The following is a 26,352-nucleotide window of genomic DNA, read 5'->3' on the forward strand; positions in this document are numbered from 1 at the left end:
ACGGAGGATTTGATCAAAGCCTAATTCTGCCCTCTTGTGGTTGCATATGAGCTACAGCGACATGTCCAAACCCACAGAGGCCCACATGTGAATTATTTAGGGTCACAAGATGATTAACAGCAGAAACACATCTTCCTCTGATCTTTTTTCTTTTAGATTATTGATTCATTTGAAGTCATCGGGACTTGAAGATATCTTCAAGTGAAACAAGTAAAACACATTTTGTTGAAGCAAAAGCTTGAGATGAGTGGAATTATGGAAAATTAAAATTAGTGCAATTCCTTTTACTGTAGCTGCAGCCAGCAGTTCAGTAGCTTAGCTAAGCATGCATACAAAAGGGAAAGCAGCTGTCCTGTACCATAATCTACGTAACACAGGTTATTAATTATCTCTGTATCTGATGTGTACAACCTGTTGAAATGTATAAAAGTTACACTGGAGTAAAGGATTATAGGGTAGATTTTTCTCCTTCTTTCCAGTTTTAATGCTATGCTAAGCTAAGCTAATCATGGCACAGACATAAAAATTGGATCAATCTTTTAATGTATGTTAATATTTATGAAAATTCATGAAAATGACAGCATTAGAAATACAGTGTGTGACGTTGTCTCAGTTAACAAGTTCTGAGTCACTACTATAAAACACTTGCAGCATATAAATCATTGTATAGAATATATGTTATATTGATTTTTTAAAAAATAAAAAAAAATTAAAAATGAAATTAAAAATACAAAATAAAAAAAAGAAAAAAAAAAGAAAAAAAATTTTAAAAAAGAAAAAAAAGAATAAGAAAAAAAAGAAAAAAAGTGAGCTTTTACAAGATTGAATTTCCCTTCTGGGATAAATAAAGTATTTTTCATTTCATTTCATTTCATTTCATTCATTTCACAAGTCAGAGGAGTTGATCTGTTTGATCACAATAACAAAACATACATTCTCACTGCTTTCCAGTAAAGGTAGATTTGTCTTATTTGTCTGGGCTTTTACATGTCTGTTTGTGTAATTTCTCTCTCCATCCCAACACAACAATACTACAACAAGTTTAAAAATTAAACTGCAATATCTTTCAAAAGTCTTGTTACCAGCCCTGGGTCCAGTCTGCTGTAGTAGAAACGTGCATCTAAGGATCTGGTGCTCAGGGCCTGTTCTGCTGCTGCAGTGATCAGAGCCTCTGGACCGGCCTTTTCTAAACATTAGTTGGATTTCTTGATGTCAGCCACCTCCTCTATCTACAGCTGATACATCCCATAGAGGGGTTTGATCTTCCATGGTATTTCCTCTTCCTCATCACCACCTTCTGTCTTCTGCTGCCTGAGGCCGTCTCTGAGCAGGTTATCCTGAGGAGCATCTTCATGATGTGTTCATGGATGATCTTTGTTTCATTTTGGATAATGGCTCGGTCACTAATCAGTCAACTGAAAGGTGTTACAAGACCTCTCTGTCAGGAGCTTTTAATACATTATTGGTCAAATTATGAAATTATTGCATTTAATTATTGTGTCTTCAATCAAATTAAGTGCAAACTTTTCCTACACATTCAGGCATTATTACATTTTCAGTAAATTGTCACACTATTGGATGCTACAAAGTTTTTCATATACATTTTATTTACTAATTTTTAAATGTATTTATTTTTTTGTCTGGTGTTTTGTGTATCTGGTCACTGTATCGGAAACCCTTTAATAGCATTTAACATAATGGACATAACGGTGCAGATGCAGCATTCATGATGCGAATTATTTGCCTTCATCGTACTTTTAATGTAAAGTAGTGCATTTAAACTGGAATCATTTTTACTGTTGTGACACATTTTCACTGAGCGCATAGCTGCAGCGTTGTCTGTGATGCTGCGGCTGAGAACCGCCACAGCTTCTCTGTCAAACTGACTTTTTTCCCCTCAGAGGTGTCAGTGCTGCTCTGCCTCCTGTGACAGTTCACTTCCTCTGCACGCCTCATTTAAGTGTTGAGGTGTTTCACATTTAAACCATAGCTGCTGCTCTCGTTCTGCACTCAGTAGCGTTGTTGTGCTCCATAGTTTTATAACTATGACGCTGAAAAGTCACATCAGTGGATGGTCTCTTTTCTTTCTGGCTGCTTTTAGTCCAGGTGAGTTTGATAATATTCAAATTTCATTTTACCCTCATCAGATAAGTGACTCTGAACTGGCTGTACAGGTTTTTTTTTTTGGTCTTTTGTCCGTAGTTAAAACAGCATTAACCATATTTAGGGGAGACTTTTTACAGAAACACCTTTTAACAGTATTGTTAACAGACTGCAGAGAATGCAGCCTTTAGAGCAATTTTTCACTTTGAGCTGCTAAAAAAAACACTTTACTTACATGTTGCCCTGCAGCATCAGTTCAATATTCATAATGCTGTTTTAACTTCTCTTTAAAGATAAATATTTCCTTATAAGTGTCATAATTGCTGTAACTGTTCTGCTATTATAAACACCACATATGAGACTGTTCTGTTTCCTCTCCCACACAGTGATCGTTGGTTTAGTGGTCTTTTGTGGTCACACATTTGTCTTTTTTTCTCACTCCGTTGTGAAGCAAACACACGGTATGATTACCACTAAATCGGCTGAGTCATATTCTCCGAAAATGAATACGCTATAGAGAGGAACAGTCAATAAAACACACGTTTTGCAACAACTGTGTTCTTCAAGTTGTACTTTTAGGTTAAATTGCTATTAAGAACTGTTGACCGTGGTCTAGACAGCCTTGTTTTTACTCTACAACTATGTTTCCTAAAGGGACGTTTTCAGTCGTGACTTTAGACCAAAAATATTAGATGTTGTTTCTCAATTGGCTTCAGTTTTTGCAATATGTGTCCTTCCAAGCTTTGGCTGGATTAGCAAAGTTCCAGCTACCCTGTGGCCACAGTCAGGGCGGTGGTGAAAGATATGTTCAGATTCTTTGCTTGGGTAAAAGTACCAATACAGCGATACAAAAAACTCCATCACAACTAACAGACCTGCATTAAAAATCCTTCTTACTAGGAAACGTATGTAAGTGAAAGTCCTGGTTTGATCCCTCTGACTGATACATTCATATACTTCATTAGATTATTAACAGTGAAGCATCAGTGTGTCAGCAGCATGTCACTGTTGCAGCTGTTGTAACTGCTTTATGTCGAGTTTTGCTTCGAGGAACAACAGATAAATCATCACATGTTTAATGGGGGAGGAAAAATGAAAAAAAAGTTCTGATAAACAAATCCGGTTTTAATTCAATTCAGTACGATTCAATTTTTCTCTAATCTTGGTGATTAGCCAGTCCGTCTTTGGTGACATACTGGACTGTTTAAACGTTTACTAAAATTAAATCACATGAGAAATTCAGGAGGACTTCTTCTGAAATGTGATCCTGATTACACGCTGCTTTTTGTAAGAAGCCAAAAAGGCTGGAAATCAGTGGTTTCATTTGTTTTTAAAAGCATTTTATATTACTCATTGTGTAAAATCGTCATCTTAAAAGTAACCAAAGCTGCCAGATAAATGTAGTGGAGTAGAAAGTACAATGCTAACCTCTGAAATGTATTAGAATGGAAGGATAAAGCAGCTTATACTGGAAATACTCAAGTACCTCAAAACTTTATTTCAGGACAATGCTTGGGTAAATGTACTTGGTAACTTTCCACCACTGGGGCCCAGATTCTCTGGACTAGTTAGGAATTTGCAATACTAAGTTGAAAATTAATATCAGGCTTGTCTTCCTCATTTTGTGACCCTGACTTTTATCAGGGCTCTGAGTCAAAGTCCTGCACTCTGTACTGTGCCCTAATGGGGAATATTTCTGACTAAGCTTGTGTTTAATCAAACTGTGATGTAGTCACTGACAGACACCAAGACAAACTTTCTCCAGGACCATAACTTGATAATCTGATCACATTGTAGGGATATTTCTGGTTTTGTGCTATAAAACAAGCTGCAGTTTTCTCAACAAATCTACTTTATGAATAAATACAGTGCAAGCTTACTCTAGTGTCAGAGTATGAGCTACTAGGATTGCTAGTAGTAATGATGTATTCATTTTTATATACTGTCGTTTTATCTAAGAGAAAAAACGAGTAAAATAACAGACATTTAGACTGACAGACTTGGTCCTCTACCAGGAGTCCACCTCCAGAGACATGGCAGCTCCTCCCAGCCTTCTTCTGACTCTGAGCTGCCCTCTGAGGCTCAGATCTCCCGACCGGTCCTGCAGCCCTCTGAGGCCCCTCCATCCACAGGTACACCAACACAGCACCCAAGTTACAAATATATCAATGAAACTACCTGTTTCTGTAGGCCTTCTGCTGCACAAGGAATACTCAAACAATGAAACAGGTAGTGGTGGAATGTAAGGAAGACGTAGTTAAAGAGCTTATTCAACACAAAAGAAAAAGGAAAGTGATTGCTGTCAGAGGTCATGCTGATTACTTTTGTCTGACTTTATAAAGATGGTTGGCGCTGTGAGTGTGTGAGTGCTGTGAGATTTGAAATCAATCTGCATAATGGCTGAGATGCAAATTGAACTTTTTAGCATTTCATGAAATTTAGAACCCATTTATTAGCATCGTTGTGGTAAAAGGGCACAATTTTACAAGCATTACATAAACCTGAACTGCATTCTGCCATTAAAGATAGGAGGGACTTTATTATTTTATTGTCACGTTATATGAATGTATAAAAGATAGCTGAACAGTTTATTGGTCATGCATACATCAGTGCTCATTAATGAAAGCTGTACTCAAGACAATAACATAGTACAATGGTTGTCTATGAATTTTCTTATAAAGCTTGACTTTGATCAGTAATAAATGTCTCAGCCTCCATCTGAAAAGAAAGATACACAGTTTAAGGTGTCATGATACCTGTGCAGACGGATACAAAGTCCTATATTTTTTTTTAAGTATTTGATGATTACATATCTTATCTTCCTTGCTGAAAAAAGATCACACAATAAACCAACATCACCACGACATCAGGCAAGATATATTTCATGGAGATTCAGTTAAACAACAGTTACATTGCTTTATTTATTGTAAAGCTTTAAATCAATGAGTATCCTTTTCATTTGAAGACTTTAACTCAAGTGTAGCTGATGACAGTTGATTAAGAATGAAAGAGACCAAATAAAGCATTTGGAAGTTACATAATATATTGCGCCCTTGAAGCAAAACTCACATTATATTTGCCATTTGACGGATGTATGTTTGTTTTGTGTGCAGGAACCTACTTGCTGAATGACCGTGTTGGGAAACCCTGCATCAGAGCCACCATGGGAGCAGAGTACATTGTCACCGAGAAGAAGGTCAGAGGCTGGCTCAGCGCCCCATATGTGTGCATCTGTCAGTGTTGATCATTTGTGAATAGGGATCCTGCGTGTTTAGCTCAGAGTGCATGAGTGTAATTTTCTGGTATTTCTGCACTTTTTGCATAAAGTCCATCACAACGTAGTCTCACTGTATAAATGTACAACCACCGTCAGCTTTAGTTGATTTAATGAGTCAGGCTCTTGATCTAACACAGAATAAAGCATTTGGTTGTGCTCAAGTCAAAGAAGAAAGTGAGGGTGGACAATTATTTAAAGGAACTTAATAAATCTTTGTTATGTTCACTCAGAAAACCTGGTATTTCAACCTGGATCCCTCCAGTGTTAAGACCGGTGGTAACTGTGACAAAGAAACTGCTGTTCTGTCTCTCACGCTGCCAAACCAAGCTGCCAGTCTGCAGTTCACCTTCAGAAAGGTATAACACATCAACCACATACATTCATTTCTGTTTCAGGTTTGAATGTTCTCTCTGGGTCTGTGTGGGTTTCTTTTGCGAAGGTTCTGGTTTCCCCCACAGTTTAACCACATTCAGGCCTATCTCATGTTAGACACGCAAGAGACTGACGATCTGTCTGTGGTATAATCTGCCTCTTGCCCAGACATTCAACACCTTATGTATCCCTGTAAGACTAAAATATAAAGATAATCCAAGCATTTGTATTATAGCAAAGGAGAAAAACACAAATTGTCTGTGTGCAAAGACAGCATAGGGCACAATTACATGCATCATTGAGCTATACATGCTTCATCATGGGGAGCTGGGACTGATTCCTGTTGACACTGCGAAGAGCAGGGGTCCATCCTCCTTACAGTTAAAAAGTTAAAAATAACAGAAACGCAGTCAGAAAAATATCAAGTATTAACTGTAAGTAATGTCACAGTGACACCACAGAGGAAAACAAGCATTTCTTCAAACAGTTCTATAAAGAAACGTTAAAGATGCCTCAAACAGCCTTTAAAAAAATATTCCCTCTATAAACCATGAATGGTGCTCCAGAGTAAGTTTTTAAGGTAGTTCTTTGTGGACCCCCCTGGTTCTATTTTTAAAATAGGACTTGATGATAGCTTTAGTATTTTTTATGCAAAAAAGTGAAATGTGAGAATTTTCCAGTAGAACACATTTATTATTTCAGGGTTGTTGGTCAGACTGGTCAATGTAGTACAAGATGATGATTAACATTTCTCACTGTTTGCTGGTGTTTGGTGGACCAACTGATTAATTGATTAATTGAGAAAATTATCTGCAGATTAAGTGATGATGGAAATAATTGTTAGCTGCAGCTCTAATTGTGTGCTATTACCTGCTGCAAAAGCAAATAATTCCAAGAAAAATGAAAGACTTGGTTTTCAAAGAACCACATAAAGTATGTGAAGAACCATCTCCTAAATAGAGAGCTTCTGTCATTGGTGACAGTGCTTTGAAGAACCAGAGAACCTTCTTAAGAACCAATATGTTTTAAGAACAGGCTGTCTGCTAATAGAAACAGCTTTAAACACAAATATAGAAAAACATTGTTGCTTTTTTTTTTTGGTCATCAGATGATAGAAAATATTGCAATATCAAGATGAAAACTGACAATTTATTTTGCTCTATATAGAAACCAAACAGTCTCTGACATACAGTGTCGGTGTCTATAGTAATTGCATTCTTATGTCATCAGAATATGATTGTTTTTGGAATTCCAGGGTTCACATTTTAATCAAAATGTTCACAATAGATGATATAATGTGTTTGTTTCTTACTCTGCTCCATTTTTTTCTGTATTTGTTCCCAGGAAAACAACTTTATCTACGTCACCAATGTGACCGCTCACGTGTCTCCTCAGCCCGTCTGCCAAGGATGTGCAAGTAAGAACCGACAGACACCCAGAGAAGGCAGATAACATGTTCAGGAGTTAGTGTTTCTGATTTGAGAAAAATATCTTGTTAACACTGAGAATGTAACTGCTCCTATCTTCCATCCTCTTCCCAACAGATAAGACTTACTCAGGTGTGATCACTCATAAGAAGCTGTTCACAGCAGCTAACAGTCAAAGCTTCAAGTGTAAATCTGGGAAGCTGCTTTTGATGTCGTCCGAACTGAAGATCAGGCTGGTTCCTCTGCAGATGCAGGCCTTCAGCGTTCCCAACAGAGACTACGGACCAAGTAACTGAACAGATCATTTGGGTTGTCGCACTGGATAAAGCATGCTGCTAGTATAAAAAAGAGACAAATGAGACAATAGGAAATCAGGCGCTCCTCAAGAAAAAGGCCATTTGGTCAAAGAGAGATGAAACAATCATGACTGTCTCGTTTCTGTTTAACTGAAGTCTTTTGTATTGTTTGACAGTCCTAAAAACATCCAAAGCACACTGATTATAAAAAAGAAAAATCTTTGAGTAAATACATTAATATCTTATCATCACTAATGAATCTACCGACACATTTTACCTCAGAGAGTCTTCATCAGGCTGTACAGTGTGATGGAAACAGGTGCTGCATTTACAGTTCATTAAGCAGAATAAACTCATCATGTGACTTGTGTCACATTATATGTGATATCTGCCACTTAAAAAAATGATAGAAAACTTGACAAATAAACAGATACAAACATTTGTTAAAATTATCATCCACAATTATTGAAAAAAAGTACTAAACATTGGAATCTTTTAAAGGTGATCTAAAAATAATACAAGCTGTAGTTAAGAACAGAATAGCCTCCCACTACTGTTCCTAGTAAACTGCCAACTTTGGTGTTTGTCTGAAATCAGTAGTCAGAGTTCATGATATCAGTGATATTGAATCGAGAGGAAATTTTAGTTGGAAGTGTTTTAAAATCTAAATCTTGTCTTCCGTTTGGCTTCAACACACTTCAGGGAGGCTGAAATCAAAGTTGCCAAAAGCAGCATTAACCTAAAACCACATTTTCTGTCAGTTATTATAGACTTTATTTCTCTTTGACAACTGGGCCAGACACTGTGATAAACTGTCAGTGATACTTTGCAGAACAGCACGTTTCCTGAAACTAAAGCTTTATTAATACTGTGCACAACAATAAAAGCAGTGATCCTACTCTGTGAGTGCAACTCATTCTAAAGTTTACATTAACATAAAAACTGAAAATTCTTCCAACAAGCTTGTCTTCATCTGTAAATGTAATCAAGACCTGAACCTTTGTTCCTGTCCTGTCTTATGTTGCAGAGATGGAGTGTTGGGCCGACTTTAACAAGAGAGCCATTCCCATCATCTTGGGAGCTGTAGCGGTGGGTTTAGTTGTGATCGCTCTTCTGACCTTCCAGTTCATCAAAGACCGCCGCAGACCTGGATATGACAGAATCTGAGCTCACCGTCAAACTGGAATGACATTTACTCCCAGTAAAGTAATATTTCACTGACACACATGTATCACTTCTTGCGTCCTTGACCTGTAACTGACTTTGAATTTTTCCAACAATTATAACAAATGGAAGTCTAATGTCTTATATTCAAAGTATAAAGATAAAACCTTTCGTTTAATGGATTTGTTTGATTACTCTTTCAACAATTTATTATTAAATATAGTAAGAATATTTGATCATCAGTGTGTCAGTGATCATTTGAATTCACTGTTGTTTGTTATAATATCTTAATTTGCTGCATATTCAACAATTCAAGCACAAAGATGCTTCAAGTTTGGTTCAGTTTTGATCTTAATTACAGACAGTCATGGCGATTGGTTACTTTATCCCACCACTAGCAAACAATAGAGCGGAACTAACTAATACTAACAATATTATTGACAATAATAGTAACAACAGCAAAATAAATACTCAAACTAAATATTAGAAATTGTGTTTCTCCAGCAAAAATGTAACTGTTGTCTATATGCTTTTCTATGTTTGTTGGAATGTGGTGACATTTCAGACACACGTGCATCAGCTGCGACATGCTCAAGTGACAGGATTACGCTGCAGGTGCTGCTTTTACTGGGTTTTGAAGGTTTTGCCTACTGTGCAACTTCAGTGTGCAATGACCTGCAGAACAATCAAGGCTGACTCGTTTTTATCCTCAGGGCAATTCAGGTTTCTAATTTCATCTTGTTCTTGTTTTGGCTGATTCATTTGTTTTTAAATGTAAAATTCTCGAAATAATGTTTTCACTATTTTACTAAGTTTGCCATTTAATATCTTTGTTTTTATTGCTATGCAAGTTTCTTATTTGTATACCTACATATTTTATTGTCTTGATGGGCGACAATGTAAATAAATAAGGCCTCTGTGCCTCAGTGTGTTCCATTTTTAAATAAAAATGTAATGAATGAAAATAATAAATATAATTGCTTAATGCATGTGCTTCAACTTCAATTTGTTTTTCAGAATTGCTATATTATTTTACAAATCACTGTCATTTTTGATAAAATAAGATCAAAGGTCTTGTTTCTGTGATTTTTCCTCAACAGTCGTTCACCTGCTGTTTGTCAGACAACGCTGCCCTCTGCTGGTCATGTCTGGTGACTGCAGCTTCCTCCCCTCCTCCATTTCCCTCCTTCTCATTGGCTGGCTACTCTACGAGTCCTTGGAAAGGTCATAAAGAAAAATAAAGAAAAACAATAGACTTTGGCAGTGTTTTTCGGCGCAAGTGTAATATTTAGTTTCCTACAAGCGCTTTTTGGTCCAAGTTCAGTGTATTGCAGTCGTAAAAAAAAGGGCCAAACTGTATATGAGCTGTGTATAAATTACGGCTTCGCTTTTTCCTCAGCTGGTCATTTAGCCAGGTAGCCAGCTAGCACAGCTAGCCTGAGCGGCAGGTAACTATGGCTGCAGTTATCCTAAGTTTCCCAACTCTGCAGGGTCTGAGGATATTTACACAGTGAGTACATTAAAGCAATAAACGCCTGTTATGATGTTGTCATAAAACATGCTCTCTTTTTTTTACGACCTCTCCCACTGCTTCGATATTTAGCTAGCTCATTTCTAACGTTAGCTGACACTCTTATCTCTGACGATGAACTGCTGTGACTTGTTCAGCTAATACTGTAAATTATCTGCTAGTGGTCATGATTTCTGACTCGCTTGAAGGGCCGTCTCTTTCTCTCCCAGCATCAAGACGCTGTCAAAACATTTTTCATTCAGCGAGCTAAAAGATAAGATAAAAACTGAGCAAGGTTAAATAAAGGTAGCAGACTGACAGCTAGCGAGGCTAATATTGCTGCTTTACCATGCACACTGTTGTGTGTTTACTTCTGCTACCAGCCTCTAAGTAGTGTCAAAGTCATCCCCGTGTTATTTAGGGTTGGCAAGTTATTGTAATTTAGCCTTACTGCTACATGCTGGAGAGATTTTTTAGAATCTGCTTAACCTTTTACACTCTTGTTGAAATGTGAATGGGAATAACTGAAGGTGTTTCCTCCTCAGAAAACTGTCATGGACCAAAAGAGGCGTGAGGCTCGTTTCAGGAGGTGAGTGAGTCATCATAACCAAGATGAACCCCCTGACCCCTACACTGAGAGGATCCAGTGCAGGGGGTGGGCAATCCTGGTCCTCGAGGGCCACAATCCTGCATGTTTTAGATGTTTCTCTCTTCCAACACACATGATTCAAATGATCAGGATCGTTATCAGGCTTCTGCAGAGCTTGATGATGAGCTGATCGTTTGAATCAGGTGTGTTGGAAGAGGGGAAAAATCTAAAACATGCAGGATCGTGGCCCTCGAGGACCAGGATTGCCCACCCCTGATCCAGTGTCTCTGTTATGCTTTGGGAGGCAGAGGGAACAGTCACTACAAATACATACAGTGTTATTCTGAGTGATCGTCTTTATCCTGTGACGACACATTTCTGTTGTGATTATAATACCCCAATCCACACACAAGGTTTCACTGAACTCTTTGATGAAAATTAAATAATTTCGGGCTGCATGATATTGGGGGACAACTGACATTTCGATACTTTGTTTTCTGCAATATATACAGTATGTCACATTTCTGCAAATATAATATCTTTTGATGAGACAACACAGAAGAAATGACACTTTGCTATGATGTAAAGTAGTCAGTGAACAGCTTGTATAACAGTGTACATTTACTGTCCCCTCAAAATAACTCAATACACAGCCATTAATGTCTAAACTGCTGGCAATGAAAGTGAGTACACTCCTTAGTGAAAAGTCCAAATTTGGCCCAAATTGTCAATATTTTGTGTGGCCACCATTATTTTCCGCCTTAAGCCTTGTGGGCATGGAGTTCACCAGAGCTTCACAGGTTGCCACTGGAATCCTTTTCCACTCCTCCATGACGACAACACAAAGCTGGTGGATGTTAGAGACCTTGTGCTCCTTCACCTTCCATTTGAGGATGCCCCACAGATCCTCAATAGGGTTTAGGTCTAGAGACATGCTCACTTTTGTGACTTTGTGACTTGAAAAATCACAGAAATTTAAATGAAGTGATGTGACTACTTCTGTTTGTGGTTGCTTTGTGTTGCTGATTTAAATGGTCAAACAAATTAGTTGTGTTGCTTTGTGTAGTGGCAACAATTGCAAGACACTACCAACATAGTACCTGTTTCTGGTCAACACAGTCCTCTCTGTTGTTCAAATATCTCCGTGTCCCCGCATTTCTTTTTTTACCAACAAGTGTTTCTCTGTTCATCTCATTGTGCACATGTGCAGCATGCACATCTACAAACTCCCTGTCTTGTAAATACAGTATAAAAGCTTGAATTTGAGTTTATTTTTAGACAGACTCCTTTTGTAGATAAGTTGTCATAAATGAAGAGTTTTCCTTTTATATCAAGTAGCACAAAAAAGTAGTTATTTTGCCTTACATCACACTTCCTGTCATGTGACTCTTGCACATGTGTAGATTGTGATTTTAAGCTGAAAAGACATGTTGTACAGAATTTCATGCTATGGCCTTCACATTTGCCAGCTCTCAACCCATTTTAACGACTTTATTACACATTGGGCTGGTGTGTTAGACGGCACTCTGATGGTGCTGCAGAACAGGAATATCTTTTTGAACCTTTGTGTTTGTCTATCCAATAGAGTTCCAGAGTTTTTGAGAATCAATGAAAAGGGGAATTGAAGTTGTTCTGGTTGCAAGAGGTGGCCCAACACTTTATTAAGGCACTTTATGTTGTCTTTTCTTTCATTTGTCACCCGTCTTTACTGTAAGGAACTGTTGAGCTGAATTATCATGCTGTTGGGGATTGATACTGTAAATGTTCCCTCTCCTCTCTCAAGTCAGCCATACATAAAACAATATGTTAATGTGACAAAGTAAATATTTAGTGCTGCAGCTAACTTGTTTTTTTCAATTCAGTTCAATGTTATTTTATTTATATAGCACCAATTTACAACATATGTCATCTCATAGCACTTCACACGGTAAGGTGAAGACCCTATGAGTTTCATCATCAAAAAAACTGTCAACAGAAAAATTCTGAAAAGCCGAAGGACACAACTGTTTGCTTGTCCCCCCGGATGACATTCCATGACAGAGAAAGGACACACATATTTGAGAAGCAGAGACTGTTTAGAATATTTTTGATTAATACCTGAAATTAATATGTGATTAAGAAAAATGTAGCACTTTTCATCTATTTGATTGTTTCACTTCTCTAAATATGAAATATTAACAGGCATATATCAAACCATGTCTGTGCTGTGGTTGTTGAACAAGTGCAGCTGCTGATCATTTTATGCCCTTCAAAGCTTTATGCGTCCTTTTTCAGGGGTTGGAAGAATAGAAAAGGTGCTGATCGCCAATCGTGGAGAGATTGCATGCCGTGTGATGCGTACAGCCAAGAAGATGGGTGTGCGCTCTGTAGCGGTGTACAGCGATGCAGACAGACACTCCATGCATGTAGCTATGGTGAGACATTAGATCCTTATTTCCTATATAATGTTTGTCCCTGTACTGTACAGATCTGTGTACATCACCCACAGCTGCTTAAATGAATACAGTGTCATATGTTGCTAATCTGTTGTTTTCTCTGTCTTTGATTTGTTTGTTTTTTGTAGGCAGATGAATCGTACCACATCGGCCCTGCAGCCTCCCAGCAGAGTTACCTCTCTATGGAGAAAGTTTTGGAGGTGGCCAAGAAGTCTGGATCACATGTGAGTAATTCTGCAAAACAATTTTTTTTAAAACAAAAAAACAACTAAATGTCAGATCTCCTTAGTTATTTTATCTAATCTTAATATTAATCTTGGTCTTAAGATTAATCTTAAACATTTTGCCCAAGGAGTTGTTTTATTTATTTATTTTTAATTCCACCTATTGTTTGCTGAGATTTTGTTTGTGCTCTATGTGCAGGCGGTTCATCCAGGCTATGGGTTTCTGTCAGAAAACACAGAGTTTGCAGAGGCTTGTAAACAGGAGGGAATCATCTTCATTGGGCCTCCTTCCTCTGCCATCCGAGACATGGGCATTAAGAGGTGACACACACTTATATATTCATAATTTTTCACTGGTTGTCTGTAGTTGGCATTTCATTATAAAGTGTTTAATATTTTTTTGTACTTCCCTGCTGAGGTGTTTTAGCAGAACTTTTGTTGTTTTCTTTTGTCCTTTTTCAGCACATCCAAACACATCATGTCAGCTGCCGGTGTGCCAATCATAGGTGGTTACCATGGAGAGGACCAATCAAATGATAGGCTGCAGGCAGAGGCGGCTCGCATTGGATACCCTGTGATGATCAAGGCGGTCCGTGGAGGAGGAGGAAAGGTAAGAGGAAATGAAAAAGTCTAAGTAACTTAAACAAACTGTCTTATGCAAACTTAAAATTACACTTGGTGTGTTTTAGGGAATGCGTATTGCACGGTCAGACACGGACTTCTTGGAGCAGTTAGAATCAGCGAGACGAGAAGCCAGGAAATCCTTTAATGATGATGTCATGCTGGTTGAGAAGTTTGTGGAGGACCCCCGGTAACAGTCACTGCTAACCAGGCAGTCCCACCATCACATTGTTTCAGTATTTTTATGACTGAAAGGTAAATATGTCCCTAAATTTCTCTGTCTGTCTCTTTCAGACACGTGGAGGTTCAGGTGTTCGGGGACATGCATGGTAACGCTGTCTATCTTTTTGAGAGGGACTGCAGCGTCCAGAGGAGACATCAGAAGATCATAGAGGAAGCACCAGGGGTGAGTGGGTGAAAGCTGCAGCATCTAAAGCCCCTTTCAGACATACACTCCTTTCTGTTAATGTGATTGAATTAGAACATGCCGGCTCATGTCTGGATGAGCACCTTCCTCACTTTACAATGACAGTCTGACTCGGTTGGACCTTGTAGGATATTCGTATCACTTTTAACATAACACAAATCTGAACTGCAAGTCGTGATAATCAGAGATAGGCATGTACAAGTGATGTTCTTAAAGTTTGTGAAGCATTTTTTTTCTCCACATTTCAGCACCAATATCGGCCCAACAACAAAAGTTTTTTTTTTTAGCCAAGAAAAAACAAATCTATTACAAACAGAGACTTTACTGTGAAGAGGACAGCACACATCCGATTAATGAGACTCACAAGTAATAATGTTATCTGGGTTCTGACAAAAGCAAGAGCTGAAGTTTAGCTTGCTTCCAGCTGTTTGTAGAAGTCTTTCTTGTGTGTTTATTAAATACTTGCAGTGTCAGACAGGTGCCGAATCCACATGTGTAATTTTAAAGAGTTCTATGCATTTATGCATGTGAAACAACAACTTTAACATCACTTAGAAATAATCGCCGACATAGAGACAGATTATGGCCACACATGTACAGAATATTCAGAGTTTAGTCTTAAATAAGATAGTCTTCAAGTTCAGTCCATCTGAGGTTACTGACATAGAAAGCTTATAGGTCTTCAGTGTGAAACTGGATATCAGGGTTATGATCACTTGAACGTATTTCTGGCAGCCATTGATTCGTTTCACACTCTTCATTCATCACCACACGTATTTTTTTCAGCCTGATATAAGCCCTGAGGTTCGGAGGAAACTTGGAGAGGCAGCAGTTAAAGCAGCTAAGGCCGTGAACTATGTCGGGGCAGGTGAGACACACAAATACTCCCCTTCACTCACCTTACCCCAGTGAGTCAGACACAGCACACAGGGTTAGGTAATGTTGTATTGTTTGTTTTCCTGTGCAGGTACGGTGGAGTTCATCATGGACGCCCAGCACAACTTCTACTTCATGGAGATGAACACCAGGCTGCAGGTGGAACATCCCGTCTCTGAGATGATCACTGGAACCGACCTGGTGGAGTGGCAGCTCAGGGTGAGATGGGAGGAAAAGTAAAAAAGGGAGGAGAAACTGACAGTGCAAAGACATGTTTTGAACTTGGAGGTTTTTTTCAAATTCAAATTAGATTTACTTAAAGATTTTGTGGTTGTGCTTGTAAAATCTCCTCCAGGTGGCAGCAGGGGAGCGCCTGCCTCTCCTCCAGGATGACATAATCTTAAGTGGACACTCTTTTGAGGCTCGTATCTACGCTGAGGACCCAAACAACGACTTCCTCCCCGGGGCAGGACCTCTGCTGCATCTATCCACCCCTCCACCAGACCAGCACACACGCATAGAGACTGGAGTCAGAGAAGGTGGACAAGTGACAATTTTCGATTCTTTTTGCAACAACACTCAATGTTTTAAAGGACTTAGTGTCTCATTTGCAACCTGTCATTGTTTGTATTGACAAAGCTGTAGTGACTGTTCACACATGAAAAGAAAGTATCTAAAAAGTGCAAGTAAAGTAAAATGACCAAGTGAAAAGAGATCTGTGTTGGAATCAGAACATTAACAACAGAAATAATTATACACACAGGGCTCCATTCATTTGCAGATATATATATATTTTTCTCTTTTAACGTAATTTTTTTCAGATATTTCCTTTATTGGTAGTGACAGCCAAAGAGTGAGACAGGAAAGAGGGGAGCAGAGATAAGGGGTGACATGCAGCAAATCACCAGGATGCTGCACCGGGACTATAGCTTTTATACATCGGACCCTGCTCATCCTAGTGAGCGATAGGGGTGCCTCCTCACACACACTACTGTCTCTTCATTAGAAAGCCACTAATAGAATATAAAACACTGGGAGCTTCATATGTGACATGGTTTATTGTGTGTGTGTTTACAGGAGACGAGGTGTCGGCACATTATGACCCAATGATTGCCAAGCTCGTGGTGTGGGGAGAAGACCGATCAGCTGCCTTAAAGAAACTGCGCTATTGCTTACAACAATACAATGTAAGACACGCACGCTCTCATGATGTTTTACAATTTCTTGTAAATTTTATGGAAAAAACAATTAATGCAAATGTCTGTAATTCTGTGTTTTATCTTTCTTTACATCCTCTCTTCTGTCTTCAGATTGTGGGACTGAACACTAACATAGACTTTTTGCTGAGTCTTTCTGGCCACCCGGAGTTTGAGGCTGGAAATGTGACGACAAGTTTCATTCCTCAGCACTACGCTGACCTCTTTCCTGCTCCGAGAGCGCCTTCTGGGGTAACGATCTGCCAGGCGGCTCTGGGCCTGGTGCTGCAGGAGAGGAAACACACCCTGGAGTTCACACAGACCTCCACCGGTGAGGGAACGGGGATAATATTGTTTGTCCACGCATTATCTATACACCGCTTAATCCTCACTAGGGTCGTGGGGGGGCTGGAGTCTATCCAGGCTGACTTAGTGTGAAGGCAGGGGCCACCCTGGACAGGTCACCAGTCTATCACAGGGCTACACTTAGAGACAGACTAATATTGTTTGTGTGAGGGCAAATTTAAGCTAGAAAAACTCAGTTTGTGTTTATGTGTGATTTCCAGATCCTTTCTCTCCGTTTGGCTCCAGCAGTGGCTGGAGAAGCAACATCCATTTTAACCGAAACATGACGCTACAAGTAGGAGACAAAAGTAAGTGACAAACATACTGTGATGTGTTATTGCCCACTAGTGGTCAGGACGGGAGGGAATGTAGAGAATAGAAGGAGAAGAACAGGATGGACAGCCAGAATCCTGATAAAAAAACTATGAAAAGTTGTCTTACAGCTGAGAAGCGTTTTACTTCTCTGTTGTTAAAAGTAGGATTCCTTTCTACTAAATACAAGCCAGACTGATATTTCCAGCTCCTGAACAAAGATTCTAAATTACAATTCAGATACAACTGTAACAACTGAATGCATTATTTAATATTAATAATGTCATTTTTGATGTTTATTTGTATTATTTCGAAGTTGACTTTGTATTGAAATTGAACATAGTTCAGTTACAAAAGAAAAGCAAATCAGCAAATCCTCACATTTGTACCATATTTGGCATTTCTGTGTTGAAAAATGATGGAAAACTGTTAAGTTTCTTAATGTATTATTTTACCACAACTTTATGTAATGAGGTTGAAGTTATGAGTTTGAATGGAGCGTTCATTGTGGCCCTCTCCAGCTGTCAGTTAAACAGGTAACCAGAATCATTTGAAAATCTTGCTCTGCTTCAAGCAATACTTGATTTTAGGTTGGCAACAGCAGCCAACTGGAGATAGTCATGTGAATTAGCAGCAGTGCATTCTGGCACAATGAAACACTTTGCTGGGACTACTAGCGTACAACGCACAATAAAAGTGCAATTAAAAAGTATAAACATTTCTAAACATATGTATACACATGACTACATGCAGCCCTTCATGTATTTACATGTGTATATATATCTACCTACATGTACAGATGATTGCAAACTCACTAGCATATGAACAGTGTGTTAATCTGCAATTTACACACTTATTATACATATACATGAATAAATTTGGTGTTATTATTTATGTAGTGACATGATCATTTGTCTTGATGGTGTTTTAAGTGCTTTAGAGGTACAGAATGACCGTGAAGAGTTAAATCTTGTGTTAAATTAGCTGAAGAAATGATACAGTGTGTGCGTTTTAATTAGCATATGAGTATAGTGGGGGTGGGCTCATAATTGTAATTATAATTTATTTAATGACTGCATAATTAAGTTAAAGGTTGGTCTGGTGTGTGACAGTTTATTGATGAACTCACATTCATTATTCAATGTTTCTATTAGACATGTCACTGCAAGACCAAAAATAAGCCCCTCGGTTGCTGCTCGATCTCTGTGACAATGATTTTTAACTGAAGACTCTTTTCTAATCATTTCTTCTTGTCTGTGTTTGTAGAAGTCGATGTGGTCATCACGTACAGCAAAGATGGAAGCTACAGCATGCAGGTACTTTCTTTTTGTGATTTACAATAAAAATACCTCAAAATGTGTAATAAACATAGTATACTAAGCTGAAAAGGTAGTATAAACATAGATGACAATATGTCTCCCAAGGTCCTAATTTTACATTTTAATGTAAGTGTTAAAGTGGAAATCATGGTAAACAGGTGCAGGAGGTCTAATGGTCTTGTTTGGTTAGTAGTAGTAGTAGTAGGAGTTTATTATATCTGGAAGAGAAACTGTACTGGTTCATCTTTCTACATATTAATCTATTCTCACTTTCTTCTGTCAGGTTGGTGAGGAGGTTTACCATGTAACAGGGGAGGTGGAGCTGGAAGGTGGAGCTTCGTTCCTGCACTGTTCAGTCAATGGAGTGAAGTCCCGTCCCAAACTGGTGATCCTGAACAACACCGTGCACCTGTTCTCCATGGTACGTTCCTACCGCTGCTGCTGACCAACACAGGGTCAGTGGCCCAAATTTACATTTACATGCTGTTATTTCTTCGTACATAAACACAGATTTGCATTTTTCATTTTCTTTAAGTCAGTGAAGCAGAAGTCATCACCATCTGTTATGTCGGTTTCACAGGCATATGTGTTTATTTCAAGAAAATGAAACTTGTGATTTTTTTACAGTGTCAACCTGGCAACATTTATCAATTTTTAAATTAAAAGGAAGAAACGAAAAAAAAAAATTTAAAAAATCTTTGCGAATAAGGATTTTAAAATACAAAATAAAATAATGATTGATCTAATTTATCAGATTATTGTTTGGTCCATAACATGCAGAAAGCAGTGGGTAGGTTCCAACATCCATACTATTATACTATATAATACGCCAGAGAAAGATTCAGTATGTTAGATGTAGGATTCCAAAAATACCAGGATGTCCGACTACATCTAGTTGCATTTTACACTATCCAAGCCCACATGTTTTTCTGACCCACAATTCTCGGCACAATTAATATTACATGTGTCTCATGTGAGCATCAAGAAGCTTGACCCATTGAGAGTGCACAGACAGACAACAGCTTGGTTCATATATGAGGAAGATCAAAGCTTAAGCTGCATTAATATAACAACATAGAATGTTTCTGTACGTACTTTTTAAGTGAAACTAGAGTAAGTAAAATGAGATTTGGAATGCAGTAAGAAATGGTTGTCACAACATTCCTGAAACCAGAAGTCCAAAATGATTGAGCTATAAAAGAAGTTCACATCTTTTTGTTCACTCAGCTGTCCAAGTGCAATCACATCGCAGTTGTTATCAACTGGTTAAGTTAAACCAGGGTTTCTAAACCCAGCTATGAGTGGGTTCTCATGAAAGGGGCCATGTTGGCACCAGATGACCGGTTGCAAACTTGAACAGGTCTGCAGCTGCATTATTCTCACAAGAAAACAAACTATAATCCTAAACTAATAAGAGGAATTTTTAAAAAAAATCTGCAGGCTAAAAGCAACACAGCTTCCGTAGCCAAAGCAGGAAGGAAAGCTGGAAAAAAAAACAAGCTGTGAATGTGTAAGTTAATAAGCTCATCAGTATCATCGCCCGTCATTAAGGCACAAGCAGCTCTGACTGTAATTAGGCTACAGTCATGTACTACCATTAAATGTGCTGCTCTATCCTGTTTGTATGAAGTGCAAAACAGTTTTAACCTCATTCTCTCAGCTGCAGCCCTGGTGGTGGTAAATGGTCATGTAAACAAGTAAGGAACAAATATAAAAACGTCATTCAAAGCAGTAAGGAGGCTTAATGCAACTCTTATAAGGTCAACAAGCACAAGGATTTAGTGCTTTAATCAGCCTCTGTTTTTAAATGAGATTGTGATATAAAGGCATACAGAACAATGAAATAGCTTATAAATGTCTTGCAGTCAACAAGAAAAGAAACGAAGCAAGACTGAAGCTGAGAATCTACATGACTCACATCCAGGGTTTAAACAGTCTCTAAAAGCGGTCCCTTTCACTCATCGACCATGGGGTCGTCTAGGAGTGTTGGTGTCATTTTCCAAGAGAACTGGTTGATCATTTAGCAGTGCTTTTGATCTGTTATCTCAAACATAACCTGCCCTGGAGCCGCTTATATGTGCAGCTGAAGTTACCATGGCGATGAACCCTGATGAGAGGTGAACCACTGTAGTAGCCCCGAAACCTCTGAATTAAACATAAATCACCTCCCTAGCCTCAAGTCATGTGTCATAGTCCAAGCTTCTGAAGGTGTTGAGTTTAGCATAACATGATAGCAAAGCCAAATAGCAAATGCACACATTACAAAATCTAAAACCAGGCAGCATTTGGCACTTTTGCTTGAAAAATTTCAGAAAAACATATTAAGTTCTAACTACATGAGCTTAAGTAAGCGTGAAAATGTGTTGTCTTCAGCTATTACTTGCTTGTCCTGTTTACAGCTGATTTATTGCGGGTTCATTGCCGATTATGTAAAAGCTGCAGATCCACACTTTGCTCTGTCAGTTTAAAGAGATCTTCACCTGACACTGCACAAACTCCAGCCCCGTCATATTTTATGGCTTTTACGGCTGTTAACGAACGCTCAACGTCTGACATCAGCTGAAATTAAAGCCGGCTGGCATCCTCTTACCTCGGCTGTCAGTCAGCTGTCACTTCACTCTCTGACATCTTTTCATCTCTCGTGCAGGAGGGAAGCTCCCAGGTGTCCGTCCCAGTGCCGAAGTATCTGGCTGGTGTGAGCGGGTCTGGAGCTCAGGGTGGAGCTGTGGCCCCCATGACTGGAACCATAGAGAAGGTCAATTTGAATCTTAAGTGTCTTTCATTTCTGTCTTGCCAAAGGGATATGCTGAATTCCTTTAGGATAACTTTTTGAGGGGATAATAATAAGCTGCAACCAAAAAATCTTTACTTTTTTCAGTTTTTTACAGTTTTTAATTCAAACTGTAATAATATAACATCTCAAAATGATTCAGCCAAAGTAAGGTCATTTATTCCGCAGATTTGGGATCAGCTTAAAATGTCTTCTTGCTTCATTCTTCGGGGACTAGAGGGACAGCTAAAGGGATTTGGACGGCTAATTGTTGACTCTACAGACACAAACACTCTTAGTGTGTCATGATGTGTAACCGGTATTACATAAGATGTCCTAATATGTGAAAATAATGTGCAAAGTGCAGGTGAAAAATACCAAAAAAACAAAGCACAACTGTTGTTTTGTTCTCCAGGATTGTTATTTTCTCTATCGGGGAAGCATCCACTTTGCTTTTTCCAGAAATTTCATCCACAGCTTATGTTTTTCTTTGTGAAGTTTCTCAGTTTAACAATGACACCTGATCAAAGTCACTTCTCTCGCTGAGGATTAGAGGAGAAGATTGATGCCACTTTCATGGCTGTGTGATTAAATGTGAAGCTACAACCAGCACGAGGTTAGCTTAGCTTCGCACAGACACTGAAAGCAGGAGGAAACAGCTGGCTTGGTTCGTTCCAAAACACAGAATTACACCTACATACACTGTTCTAGGACCTTTAATGCTAATCAATCACCATAATTAGTGTGTTTATTAGTTAGCTTTGGAGGTGTTGATAACTGCACAGATACAACAGTGGCATCAATCTACTCATTTAAATTTAGGTAAGAAGCAAAAAAATGTTTCCTGCTATTATGAAATATTATTTTTTACCTTGTATGCAAGATCAGGAATTAGATTTTTAGTGTTGTCAGCTTGTTTAACTGCTGCTCTAAATCAGCAAACAATCTACATTATGCTGCAGGTAACCACTGAAACAATACGATGAAACAAACCCATTTGAATTTAATTGTGGCCGTTGTAGAAGCTCAGTAACTTATTCCTGCTGATACTAAACTTGACTTGCACTTGCAATTCTTTGCCTCCACCTTGTCTGTTATTGTTATTTATGCGGACACCTCTGAGTGCATTATTGTTTACCTCCCGTGTACTGTCAGCCAATGTAATGAAACTGAAGCAGACGTGATAAGAGCAGACCAAACAACTGAAATGAATTTGAAGATAACCCAGCCACAAATTAGAAAAGGAAATTGCAGCAGTCTGAGCAAGAAGTAATAAAGACATAAATTACTTTTGCATTATTCATGAGTGACATGAGTCAGATTTTTCTTTATTTTATTTAAGTCTGAATGTCCTCCATCCAGCACATACAGAAAAACTCGCTGTTGATTTGTTTTTAGGTGCTGGTGAAGGCCGGAGATAAAGTGAGTGTTGGAGACCCGCTGATGGTCATGATTGCCATGAAGATGGAGGTGAGGGACTCATGCCGGCTCTGCCTCACACACATTCTCACCTTTTAACCAGTCTACAGCTGTGGTCGGACGTTTACAAGCACTTCCTGTGGACATGATTGTCATCTTAATGTTAGGCTTTACAACCCAAGAACTTAGTGCACATGCTTTAATAATGTTTGGGTTTTCTGAAATCAAAAGGGTTCAACATTATATATCCCTAATATTTATCCTGAGCAAGTTGCCCCTTGACCAGATGCTTTCTATAGCCACCAGCACACTTGTAACTCTGACTGGACATCTGACCTTTCTTCTTGGCAGAATGGGTACAGTTCAGTTAAATTTGCTGGATTTCTGGCACAGAATGGACTTTTAAGCACAGTCCACATATTTTTAGTGGAAGGTTGAGATCAGGACTTTGTGAAGGCAACTCTAAAGGCCTATTGTTAGCCTGCTTTATTTATAACCAGCTTTAGTCTGTCTGAGACAACTGTCCTGTTGAAACCCAGTTGTGTCCACCTTCCAACCATTGATGGTTTGAAGCAATGCAGAAGATTTTAGGGGTAGTCGTCTTTTTTATTGTTCCACACTGAGTATAATACTACCACCACCATGCTAAACAGTTGTTAGAGTGTTTGTGGGGTTGAAAACTTTACCATTACTCCTTCAAACATTCCTCTGGTTATTGTGACAAACAGCTCAAACTTTTTTATCGTTTGACTATTAAAGTTTCCCCCAGAGCGCTATTTCTTTGTTTATATGGTTGCAAACTTAAGTCGAGCTTAAAGGTGTTGATTTTGGAGAAGGGGCTTCTTTTTTGGATGGCAAACTCTCAGTCCATGCTGATATGAAGCTCAGTTTACTTTAGACAGCAACATTGGTGCTCCAGCGCTGAGTCTTGGTGGTTCCTGGGTTGTTCCTAACCATCCAAACCAATTTCCTTGCAGCAGAGGACAACAATTTGGGTCTTTTTCCAGAACTTGGCAAAGTGACTACAACTACAAATAACTTGTATATTTGTTTGAACTGATTTTGGAATCTGCAGGTATTTAGAATTGGCTCTGCAAGATATTCGGGACTTGTCTGTATCTACAATCAATTTTTTAGGATCCACACTGAGCTCATTGGACTTTCCTGTTGTATTGTGTGTTGGTCAATCCAGGAAGTGCAGTCAAACAGAAAAGCAACCTGCTTTAGCCTCTCATGATCACTGACACTAAGTTAGGAAGCTGTGGCAAAATACATAAAAACTTTTGCCCAGATTATTGAGTTTCTTTTTCTAATCAAGATGTATGCTGCCAAACCATTCTGCTTCAGAAGAACAGTTCAAAGAAATCATTCAAAGTCCAGGAACACCATGACACCCATGTCAATGATGAGCGCACATAAACTTGCGAGCTATAAATCACAGATATACACACTTCACTTGAGTTTCTATTTATATTGATTTTTCCCTCGTTTTTCTCTCTGCAGCACACAATTCGGGCGCCCAAGTCAGGTGTGATCAAGAAGGTTTTCTTCACCGAGGGCTCTCAGGCCAATCGCCACGCCGCTCTGGTCGAACTGGAAGAGGAGGTGGAAGAGACGGAGGCGAGCAGCCAGTAAAAAAATGCACAACCAGACCCACAAATAGAGGGAGAGGTAGCAGAGAGCTGTGTTAGACTGACTCACTGTCCCTCCAGCGGTCACACTGAGTGAGTTTTAGCTTCCTGCACTTGATAAATATTTCCTAAAATGCCAGTCGGGAGAGTGAGTTTGGGGCAGTCTGGAATAGATAAGTGAAAAATGATCGCAGTGGGTACAGAGTACACTTTAAAACGTGAAATGCAACGGGGTTGTAAAGTGGCCCACCTGGACAGCTGCCTTTTCACACAGCACAGTCTTGCCTTCATGTTGATTTCAGAGCTATTACCTGTTTCTGCTTTTTGTTGTTTTGTCTTTTTGCTGTTGAATCACGTTTTCCTTCTCTTCTCTCATATGTTGGTTTCTGTGGGTGGTATAGTATTAGTTAAAGAGCTGGGAAATCAGTTTCATGCACTTCAGATTGCTGCATCTCCCGTGCACACTGTGTGAACGTCTTTATGTGTATGCATATCAATACGTTTGAGGCAGGAGGTGGTGGGATGGCAAGTGAGCAATCGTCAAACACTGTCTGAAGGATGCCTTTGTGGACCAGAAATAGTTACTGATAGCTCTGGGAGAAATTGTCTTTCACATGACCTTAAGATATTCATCCTCATCCCAACATAATGCAGTATAATTACTGCATTTATGAGCCTGTCTGGGGTAAAATAAATGTCAGTGAAAACCATGTGCATCCAAGTTTTGATTATATAAGCTGAGGAGACTCTTCCTCCACTTGTATATATTGTATAACTACAGATTTTTAAAATGCTTCGTTGCCCAGCTTACAGCAACTGGGCTGGTTTTCTGAATTCATGAAAAATTGGGCAATTTGGAGAAGAATTAAGAGTAAAGAACTGGATGTTAAAAAAAAAAAAAAATGTATTGGGGGTTGTTAATGAACAGTTTTTCGAAAAATCCACCCGTTCCAGACTGACTCCAAACTCGACCAATCATGACGTCCAGGCAGAGAAGAGCATAACGAGGCACTCAGGAGGATTAGATTGTGAATTGGTGGTTACAACAGAAAAAAAAAAAAAACACTCCAGAATAACTTTTGCTTAGATAAATTTGTCACGTGTGCAGGATTTTTGTGACCAGATTTGGCTCTGGGTTCAAAATGCCACTTGAAGGATGAAATGTCGGTCACAGAGAGCTTTTTAGTGGACAGATGGTTTGCTGCTGGGTAAATCCGCCAACAGTCCCAAGTGATTACAACACAGACCAGCTTCTGCGGATCTCTCTCTTCTTACTAACTGGTGTGTTTTGAGGCCTTGTAGACTAAAACTGTAAACACCTGTGTTTATTTCTTGGATTGTTTGTAGATGTATGACTGATTATTTTACAAAAAAGGTATTGTACCAGTCAAATACTGTAATAAATCTTTTTCTAAATATACACAGCTCCATGTCGTATCTGACGAGTAGTGACTTGAATTTTAATTTTTAAATTGTGACTGATGTGTGTGCCCCCTTTGGTATCTCTACTCAGGCTCAATTTGGAGGTTTATTGGATAAAATAGTGAAAACAGCGTTGTGACTGTACAGAGGTTAAGTGTGACCTTATGTTGGGAAAATGCCTGTTTTTATAAAAGATCAAAACACCCAACAGAGCTCAACTGGGTTTGTGCTGCTCTTTAATGTAGTTTGTGCAGACAGACATCTGGAAAACAACCAACAGTGGCCATTTTTTAAGCTTCCTCTTGTAAAAGCTATGGATGCATTACGGAGATTTGGAAACTGGATTTTAAGATGGTACCTGCTGACTTAAATTAAAACTATTCACTCAGTGCATGTGGCAGAAAACGTTGCACACGTGCTTTAGTTTTTCCTGCAGCCGGCTTCACCTACTGCGTCCTGCTCTGCTCGCAGACTTTACAGTGTGACGACCTCAAGAAAATAAAATTCACTTTTCTAGGAGCTGGGGAGGCTTTTCAAGCATTTAGTCCCCACAGATTAAAAATTCATAATGTGAGGGTGACCTGTCAGCAGCTTTCTAGACAAAAATAGTTTTTAGG

The 26,352-nt window shown here is 38.9% G+C and overlaps 2 protein-coding genes across 3 annotated transcripts; both read left to right on the top strand.

Moving 5' to 3' along the window:
* The first annotated feature begins 1,996 nt into the window (after nucleotides 1–1,996).
* Nucleotides 1,997–9,626, top strand: lamp3 (lysosomal associated membrane protein 3). Of its 2 annotated transcripts, XM_008294662.1 has the most exons (7): nucleotides 1,997–2,106; nucleotides 4,119–4,235; nucleotides 5,217–5,299; nucleotides 5,611–5,736; nucleotides 7,097–7,169; nucleotides 7,297–7,467; nucleotides 8,503–9,626. In XM_008294662.1, exons 1-7 carry the CDS (start codon nucleotides 2,046–2,048, stop codon nucleotides 8,640–8,642), a joined length of 771 nt encoding a protein of 256 aa, XP_008292884.1. In that variant the 5' UTR covers nucleotides 1,997–2,045; the 3' UTR covers nucleotides 8,643–9,626. The 2 variants fall into 2 exon arrangements, with proteins under 2 accessions (XP_008292884.1, XP_008292885.1); XM_008294663.1 differs by lacking the exon at nucleotides 5,611–5,736.
* Nucleotides 9,627–9,830: 204 nt separating this feature from the next.
* On the top strand, nucleotides 9,831–25,737 carry mccc1 (methylcrotonyl-CoA carboxylase subunit). Its single transcript, XM_008294664.1, has 19 exons — nucleotides 9,831–10,149; nucleotides 10,695–10,738; nucleotides 13,013–13,152; nucleotides 13,302–13,397; nucleotides 13,597–13,718; nucleotides 13,860–14,007; nucleotides 14,087–14,208; nucleotides 14,313–14,424; nucleotides 15,232–15,313; nucleotides 15,413–15,540; nucleotides 15,677–15,860; nucleotides 16,399–16,508; nucleotides 16,632–16,848; nucleotides 17,084–17,170; nucleotides 18,441–18,490; nucleotides 18,777–18,914; nucleotides 21,141–21,248; nucleotides 22,662–22,733; nucleotides 24,186–25,737. The coding sequence occupies exons 1-19, from the start codon at nucleotides 10,094–10,096 to the stop codon at nucleotides 24,315–24,317; spliced, it is 2,148 nt and encodes a 715-aa protein (XP_008292886.1). The 5' UTR covers nucleotides 9,831–10,093; the 3' UTR covers nucleotides 24,318–25,737.
* Nucleotides 25,738–26,352: the final 615 nt, after the last annotated feature.

Source organism: Stegastes partitus, unplaced genomic scaffold (assembly GCF_000690725.1).
Source record: "Stegastes partitus isolate 25-593 unplaced genomic scaffold, Stegastes_partitus-1.0.2 Scaffold983, whole genome shotgun sequence".
NCBI lineage: Eukaryota > Metazoa > Chordata > Actinopteri > Pomacentridae > Stegastes > Stegastes partitus.

Excerpts from the sequence above, each read along its gene's own strand:
- lamp3 (XM_008294662.1), top strand. The coding sequence starts at position 2,046 with ATGACGCTGAAAAGTCACATCAGTGGATGGTCTCTTTTCTTTCTGGCT. Across the intron at positions 2,107-4,118 it reads TCTGGCTGCTTTTAGTCCAG|GAGTCCACCTCCAGAGACAT; the intron begins GTGAGTTTGATA and ends GTCCTCTACCAG. Across the intron at positions 5,300-5,610 it reads ACATTGTCACCGAGAAGAAG|AAAACCTGGTATTTCAACCT; the intron begins GTCAGAGGCTGG and ends ATGTTCACTCAG.
- mccc1 (XM_008294664.1), top strand. The coding sequence starts at position 10,094 with ATGGCTGCAGTTATCCTAAGTTTCCCAACTCTGCAGGGTCTGAGGATA. Across the intron at positions 14,425-15,231 it reads TCATAGAGGAAGCACCAGGG|CCTGATATAAGCCCTGAGGT; the intron begins GTGAGTGGGTGA and ends TATTTTTTTCAG. Across the intron at positions 15,861-16,398 it reads AGAGACTGGAGTCAGAGAAG|GAGACGAGGTGTCGGCACAT; the intron begins GTGGACAAGTGA and ends GTGTGTTTACAG.